Here is an 8,857-nt window from a genome sequence, read left to right on the forward strand (position 1 = left end):
GGCGGATCCAGTATTTTGAAAACTCGGGCCCCCGCCCCGAACCATATCCAATAAACAGGGCCAGCTCAGTGCCGTGCCACTCTAATCTCACACACACTCTCAAGTCTCACACTCAAATCTGACCTTGTCACTTTCTCGAAGACTCTCCCAGACTCTCCTCAGTCTTCCCTCTCGATCTCTCTCTCCTATAGTCCTCTCTTTTGATCTCTCCCTCCCATTCTCAGTCTCTCTTTCTGTCGAACTCTTATCCCTCTTGATTCTCAATCTTTCTCTTAGTCGAACTCGAGGGGACGAACAACGAAGTCAAACAACTCGAAACGACGAATTAGTCATCTCCTCCGTCTAATTGAGATTTGCATGGAAGCCGAGCTCTGCTGACGGTCGCATGGCAAAGATGATCAAGAAGGACAAGGACAACACCGCCTCCCTCAATGGCTTCACGGAGAAGGAGATTGGTGTCTTCCATTGGTGATATCTCTCTGGTTTGTTTCTTGATTTCAAGTTGTTTGTCGGGGATTCTAAGTAATTAAAAAAAGGGATCCAGAGAAGGAATTTGTTATTTTTTCTGATGCATGCAATCACTGCTTGGAGCTAAAGCTATGGTAAATTGTTAAATTTTGGATTTTGATCAATTGGGTTATATTGCAATGCAATCTTAGGAAATTAGTCATCTGGGATTATGGGTTGTCTAAAATTCAATTTAAAAAAAAAAAAAATTAAAGTTTGTTGCTTTGAAGGTTTTTCCTAAGGAGATCAACTGGGTGTATAAACTATGATTGAATTTTGAGATTTTTACTGAATGGTTGTACAGGAAAATTTGATAGGGAAGGAATTGGAAATGTACTTGTGAGGCCTTGAGGACCCGGCCCGTTTCAAACAGGCTGGATTAGGTCCGGTTCCTCTTTCAATTTTTGCAGGATCTGCCCCGCCCCGCCTCGTTGTATTTTCAAGCGGGTCCAGTCCGGTGCCTCCAATTTTGGGCCCAGCCCAGCTCGTGCCCACCCCTACTTTATACATATTGAGGTTGGTTCAGTCATTGAGGTAGCGAGGGATGTGGGTTGAGGGGTGAGAATGGGGTGGTGGCTTAGAGCATTTTTAATGGGAATGTTAAAAGATAAATGTCAAATGTTAATTTCATAGTTGACGTGGTAATGTCAGATTTTTTTCTTTAACTAATCGATATGTTTTTTTTGTTACAAATGATATTTGTATAACTCATTTTAAAAATAAATCAATTAAAATAAATTTTTAAGATCTATAATTGATGCATTAATGAGACTCACACAATAAAATAATTAAAAATTATTTGATATCACCTTTTCTTATATGTCAAATTTGACATATGAAAACGCATATGTCAATCCACTTAGGATTGACATATCGGTTGGAGCTTACTCATACCTTCAAATTTACATGACATTCCACTTAATAGTTGACATCTTATTTGGAGATGATCTTAGAATTGATACATTTTCTCTAAATTAAGGTGGGCTACAACACATGGGTTTCGTTGGTAGTTCCGTCCCCAGCATACGGTATAGGAGTACTAATAATATCCACCCTTAAAATCGCTCGTAGTTCCATCACCTGCTACACTCTTTAATGAAAACACTTTTTTTATCACATGAAATTCAAAATCTCTTTTCACGAGTACTTTCAAGGAGAATAATTTACATGCAATGTGAAAAGTGAAAGGTTCAGAATACTGTCGTCTTTCTGTTTCCGTTTTATGTTAGTCTCTCTCATTTTAAGGTACATGTTAAACTCTGATGCATATAATCTAGCTTGCAATGAAGATAAAATGAATATGTTCTAGCTTGCAATGTTGTTAGTAATATCAATTTTGTAGCTCTTACTGAATCATATAAACCTTGCAAGAGGAAGTCATCGTCCGAAGTGGTAAATTCAATTACAAAGACCTTGATATATCAATTAATCGGGCAGCTAGATCTGAGTTGAAGCCATGAAAGAAACAAACCGAAGCCTAGCTACTACCTAAACCTCGTAATATTGTGTAATTTTTCTACAACAAAATGATAGGGATATGCATGCAGCTAGAGCTAGCTAGCCTATGAATGATATATTGGATGATCATGTTTATATTTCAGGAGTAGGATTTTTTTTTTTCCTCTCTTTCCCTCCCCTTCTATTTGAACGATCACGGTTAAACCACGTCAACATCTTATATTAATTTTTCTTAGAAAGAGAAAGGCAAAAAAGAGAATGTGAGAATAGAAGATGAAAGGGGAGAGAATCCTAGTCCTATATTTCAACCCAATGCTGATGTGATCTCAAAGTTTTCTGCGTGGACTAGTGGCGCCTCTCCTTGTTCTTGCAATGGAATCGATCATTGCCTACTGTCTCTATCTCGAAAAATATTGAACCATCGCATGTGGTACCATAGACAAGTTTGGGCCAGCTCAAGCTTGCCCAACTGAACCCCAAGACAATTAAGACCCAAAAGTTGTTTGGTTTTTTAAGTTACAAAAAAAACTTTGTTTGACTTCTTACACATAAAAAGTCATTTCTCATTCAACGGTGATGAAACATCAATTGACCATACAAATGTTCTAACCTAATCAACACCTTTTGTACTCTTTATAACCACAAAATATCATGTTTAGAAGAATTTATTCGATTTGGTGACCAGAAAAGCATTTCTATAAATGTAATAGGTTGAAAATTAATTCAGGATTGGAAGATTTACATCAAGCCTTAATCATTTAATTTAGGTATTTAATTGAAGTTGTCAACATTTGAATTTAGTATTGATTATGTTCCCAGTACCGTTATTGAGTTATATACGGATGCAAGTGGGTCCAGGTTGAGTTGCGCAAACTCAATTTTAACTCTCACAAAAAAGGATTTAAAAGATGTGGTTTTAGCTTTTAGGTCACTAAATACGTTCATATTTCAGCATAAGTTAATAATCAATAAATGTTTACCCTTCATTTGTACCATAGAATCGACTCAAAGATCAAAACAACGAAAGAGTGAGCATAATTACTAAGAAAAGTTTCCATCAAAGCTAATTGAGTTTATGGCATTCATCTTGTTCATTTTACAGTGAATATATGGCTTCAGAATATATATGCGTGTATGAGCGGATCTATAGAGGGACCCGGGTGGTCCCAATAATTTTTTTTTTAAAGGACCTTTGAGGACCTCTTGGTTCTCTTGGAAGGTGGTGGTGCGGAGGTGGTCGGGACCTCTTCGGTTCCATAGATGTGGAGAGGCTGATATGCAGAGAAGCTGTGATGTCCGTGGTGACGCCTTGCAACCATCGTTGTTTGTAGCAAATTTGCAGAGAAGCTGGGAAGAAGATGAGACGAGCTGCCCAATTTTTCTAACAAAACGACTGTGTTTTGCTTAATTAAAACGTTGCATTTTATTAAATACACTCACTAAAATGTAAAAAGAAATAAAAATAGGGATGTAATATCCACACATCTTATTTTACTTCCCACACACCTTTTTAATGTTCGACCGTCGGATTGGATGAATTAAAGAAGATAAACGGACAGAAATTATCAAAAATGTGTGAAAAGTAAAATAATATGTGTAGATAGCACATCCCTAAAAATAGAACCCATATACTACAGTATTTCAAAAAGTGAGCCCACTCGTCGGTTTTTAGTTCTCCTTCTACTACAAACTCTGTCTCTCATACACCCTACTATGTTTCAGACCAAAAGGAAAATTTGGTTGCCCACCCCTTCGGTTTTTAGTTCTGTTTCTGTCTCAAAAAGTTTTGGATTGTGTACATTAGGACCACTCAAAGTTAAAATTCTAAATCTGCCATTATATGTATGGGCACTTTTCTGAAAAATCTAATGTTTATAGGTTTGCTATGTTAGTTTTGGAGATATATGATGGTGAACAAAAGATTAGTTCTTTTCGCCACGCATGACGAGAATGATGATCCTCTAATCTATGTAAGCAAAATATTTGATACATATTAGTGAATGTGCAACCAAAGAATGAACTAAAATTCATCTATAATATTTATCTAGCCTATAGCCCATCATATAATATTTATCCTAATAAAAACCAATGAATAGGATCCAACTAAACAACTTACCAAATTAAGTTTGTGTGTCAGTTTTTATATTTTTAAGATCCCTAATGTACCCCCATCTAAACCAATATGGAAAGTTCTTGTAATTTTGTTTTAATTGATCATGTTGAATTTGGCAAGGTCTTGTAGCCATGAAATATGGTTCTAGATGGAGGAATTAATTTGGATTTTTTTTTTAAAGTTTGACAATAAATTTCAATTGGAATATACCTAACTTAGTGTTTTTTTTTTTTGATCGAACCTAACTTAGTGTTTAATTTCAACAATATCTATTGTTTAATTTTATGAAAATAATTTACCTAGGGTATAATTACATGAAAATAATTTACCTACTATGAAAATAACTTACCTAACTTACCTACTATGAAAATAACTTACCTACTGTTTAATTGACCTATTTTTTCATTTTTTACAAAACTAATGTGCCTACATTTTAAATTTGTAACAAAATCAATTTACCTACTTCTTTTTATGGTATTAGTACACATAAATGCAGAATATATGTCCGTATATATTTGATCTAATTAGGTTTTGGATTGAAGGAGTTCACACAAAATTAAAATATATCAAACAAATTAAATGTCTGAAAGAAACGTATAAGAGATATAGTGGCATGATTTTGTAAATAAACACAAATTCATGGACATCTTTTATCCAACATGACATCGTATTCAAAATTTGGGTTTTATTTAGAAGTTATAATATATGTGGGTTTTTATCTTAGAGTTTAACAGTTGCAAGGGCTTAAATCTAAAAATTCCAAAAAAATTTCGGGGACATTAAACACAAATGATGCAGGCATGGAAAACTTGGAAAGACAACTTCGAATCTAATCGATCCCACTTTAATTTGAGAACTGGTTCCTGGAGTGAAATAATGAGATTCATTCAAATTGGATTACTGTGTGTGCAACAAAATATTGGTGAAATCACGTACTTTTGTAATACTCATGAGGTATATTTTCTGATTACTCTGTATATATTTAATTTTTTGTGATAAGTTTCTTCTTTATTTTATGATGGTACTATGATGCCTCAAACATGAGCACGAGACAAGAGGTCATCTCTCCCATTAATTCGCTCTGGTGTGATTTAAAAACACTGTTTTTGGGTCAATGGAAGAGGAAGGGATATCCATTATCTATTTGTCCTTTACAGTTATCCTTGTTTTTGTTTGGTTTTAATATAAATTGAATTTTGTTAGGTGGTCTGCCAACAAGGATTGGGAAGTTTGCGAGCAGAGCAATGATTTTGGGTTGATACAGATAGCTGAACCAGTTACGAAACTCTATACAGAAGCCACTGATGCTTCTAGCATTGAAACCAAGGAGAGTGCCTTTGTTCGGCACCATCAAGATGGAGATCTTGGTTTTGGATCCAGCCAGGCTAAAGAGTTACTAGACCATTTAGAAAGTGTGCTAGCAAATGAACCAGTCTGCTGGGAGTGGTCAATACGTCGCAGATCAAGTGAAGCCACATATAGTGTCAGTAAAGGCGTGGCTGCAAAAAAGACCTTCACATCATGCACGTGGGGAAGCAGGCTGACTTAGTACTATCGAAGGAAGCCTTGGTTTTTTAAGAAAATTGTGGGACGAGGACGAGGAGATGTCGAAGTAGGACGAGGAGATGCCATCTCTAAGGAGTTGCATTGTTACGGGAAGACGAACTTTTGCAAGAACTCTTCAGGCATTTGGAACCTACTCACAGAATGCATTACATCATTTAAAATAAAACGGATCAAAGTGGTGCTGAATTACACTGCAAACATCTCACAATGGAGTGCCCATCAACAAGCTCTAGCGAGGAGATAGTTCCGTAATTGAAACCTCATTTACTGATTGTTTGATAAAGCTGCTTCGATATTGATCTAACCCTTCAACTGCTGTCATGTCTGATCGAACCATAAAAAATGCTGGCTGTGAGGGTTCCGGAAGAGAAAGAGAGTTGCTAGTAAGCATAAGAATAACGGAAGCCATTGTCGGCCTATCAGCTTCATTTTGTTGCACACATAATAATCCTATATGGATGCATCTCAATATTTCACCTCTTGAACCAGCAATCCATGTAGGGTCTATTATATTCGAAGTTGTCTCTTCTCGCCAGTTTTTCCATACCTGCATAATTTGGCGAATGAGCATATATATATATATATACACACACACAAAATAAGACACTTTTTCCTTCATTTTTTGTGTATTTAACTGCAGCAATATAGTCCCAAATCTTTAAAGACACATGCAAATGCCTACTATTTTGTGGTACTTACATAGCTTAGAAGATCCTCCATATTGCCTTCATGGTGGAAAGAACTATTTTTCTGGCCAGTTACTATCTCCAAAACTAACACACAAAAGCTATAGACATCGGATTTAACTGAAAATTGTCCACGCATTACATATTCTGGAGCCATATATCCGCTGCACATATATAAGAGAAGAAGGTCAATTTTACCTTGGATGGAAATGTTCACTATTCTTCTTAAGATTATCCTATTGCTTGTTCTTTACTTGTGTTGCATTTCCTAGGAGCTTTCTTTACATGCACTTCAAAATTATAGGTACACTACCATAACATTGTATCTTTGAGTCTAATACTTACTAGGTTCCCACAATTCGATTGGTTTCGCCTTGCACTTGGTCAAGCACAAACAACCTTGCCAACCCAAAATCAGCCATTTTGGGGTTCATTTCTGCATCTAGCAATACGTTGCTAGCTTTTAGATCACGGTGAATAATCCTGAGACGAGAATCTTCGTGAAGGTAAAGGAGCCCTCGTCCAATGCCTACTATAATTTTGTAGCGACTATCCCAATTCAAGTTTGCACGCTTGACTGCATATACATATTCCTGTAAAAATAAAATTATGCAATATTTGTCCTCATTTGTAGCACGAACTGCACACAAATAAACTTTTGAAGTAAAAGCAGACCTTACCAAATATGAATTTATCAAGGCTTCCATTAGGGACAAACTCATAGACAAGAAGCCTTTCATTTCCTTCCAGGCAAAAACCTAAGAGCCTAACCAAATTCCGATGTTGAAGCTTTGCCACTAACGAGACCTCGTTTTTAAATTCCAAGTCTCCTTGTGCAGAATCTCTAGAAAGCCTTTTCACTGCTATATCTTCATCACTCGCAAGCCTACCCTGCATTCAATCAATTTTTCAAGTTAACATATATCTCACTTTGGCGCACATCCAACATTATTATTCGTACAACAAGACATTCACATCCTTGTAAACGGCACCAAATCCACCTCGTCCAAGCTTATTTGCCTCGGAAAAGTTATTTGTGGCAACTCTAATGGAGTCAAAGTCGAATTGCAAGGCTTCTGCACTTGTAATTTGATCTGCATTTGTAATTTCTTCTGCAAGCATTAGGAAATATTTAAGAAAACAAGTTTATTATTTGTTCTACATATTTGCATATAGGAGTTTTTTTTTAGTGGATCAAGTAATTAAAGAAAAACTAATTATTCTGAATGTACCTTCAGTAAGTCCGTTCTTTCTCTTCTTCGCTCTCAGATACATGCAGATGGATATAACTAGTACCGAAGCTTCAGCAGTCGCCACAATAGGTATAATGATAACCCAAGGTGTATGAGTACTCTTCTTTCCTACAAAAACCCGAAATCCTCTGTTTCCGTGGCTGAAATTTCATTTAATTCAAACCTAGACTTCTTAAAAAGTAATAACAAGTAATATCTGATCTTCTATTGAAGTTGAGGACCCCCAACAGAATCTGCAGGTGGAATTAGAATTTTTTCTAATTTCCAGTTCACATCATTAACTAAACCACATATTTTGCTACCTTGAAAGCATACTATCAAATGAAACACACAGACACAGACACAGACACAGACACACACACACACACACACACACACACATATATATATACACACCTGATGGTGGAGAAGTTGGGGCTGGTGCCAGAGATCCCGATGATCCGATCACCGGATCAAAGAAGAGGTAAGCCTCATACCTTAAATTACAGCTAGGTTTAACAAACCTCACAGAATCCTTCCCATAAAAACTGTTACTAATAAACTCCAAACCACCCTTTAAGCAATGGTTGCAGTCCAAGGTGGACAAATCTGGAGTGCACTGCGCAAGGCCAAACATCGTCCGATTAGAATCTGTTACGCTTTTGTTTCCTACTGCATACTTCCTAAGCGAACCACCTCCCGAAGCTTCATTTGTTAGACTTTCCAACAGTGTCATGAGCTGTTGGTTGAACTCATCAACCACTAACGATGATGACGAAACGTTTTCTGAATTCGATTGATAAAAAGCAGGAAGAACTTCAAGGATTCCATATAACGTGCGGTTTGAGTAGCGCAACATGCAGTTTTCGTTCCATATAGTTGCCTCCATCTGATTAGGGCAACTCTGTGTGAGAATATTGGTAGAGTTACCAAGGCAAGCACTGCAAGCATCGGCTATAAGATCTCCTCTACAAAGTCCGATAGCGTAAACTTGGTCGGAGTTTTCACCGAAAGAGTAATTGTAGAAGCCATAGCCGTTGCTGTTGACATTGCTGAGGAGGAGAGAAGGCAGAAGACGATTGAGGTTGGTCTGGTAGACACTACTGTTGGTGTAGTTGCCTTTGTTGTAAGAACATGCCACACGTAGAAAAGGTTGCTGACGATCAAGGGATTGAGTACTGGTATTGGCGATTAGTAACAGAATTATGAGAGAGAGAAAAAATGGAGAGGTTGAGGAAATCATTGTATATTTGTCTTGTGTGAACCAATGGATCTGCAAATTATGTATGAACATT

General features: G+C 36.8%; 2 protein-coding genes across 2 annotated transcripts; one reads left to right on the top strand and one right to left on the bottom strand.

Annotated features, from left to right (window-relative positions):
- Nucleotides 1–385: 385 nt before the first annotated feature.
- On the top strand, nt 386–5,627 carry LOC137732949 (probable alpha,alpha-trehalose-phosphate synthase [UDP-forming] 7). Its single transcript, XM_068472200.1, has 2 exons — nt 386–468; nt 5,282–5,627. The coding sequence occupies exons 1-2, from the start codon at nt 386–388 to the stop codon at nt 5,625–5,627; spliced, it is 429 nt and encodes a 142-aa protein (XP_068328301.1).
- A 185-nt stretch (nt 5,628–5,812) lies between these two features.
- LOC137717561 (cysteine-rich receptor-like protein kinase 29) lies at nt 5,813–8,857 on the bottom strand. Its single transcript, XM_068456965.1, has 7 exons — nt 7,980–8,857; nt 7,563–7,691; nt 7,300–7,442; nt 7,011–7,221; nt 6,676–6,907; nt 6,344–6,494; nt 5,813–6,191 (listed from the first exon to the last, which is right to left on the bottom strand). Exons 1-7 carry the CDS (start codon nt 8,854–8,856, stop codon nt 5,874–5,876), a joined length of 2,061 nt encoding a protein of 686 aa, XP_068313066.1. The 5' UTR covers nt 8,857; the 3' UTR covers nt 5,813–5,873.

This window comes from Pyrus communis, chromosome 1, assembly GCF_963583255.1.
Source record: "Pyrus communis chromosome 1, drPyrComm1.1, whole genome shotgun sequence".
NCBI classification, from domain to species: domain Eukaryota; kingdom Viridiplantae; phylum Streptophyta; class Magnoliopsida; order Rosales; family Rosaceae; genus Pyrus; species Pyrus communis.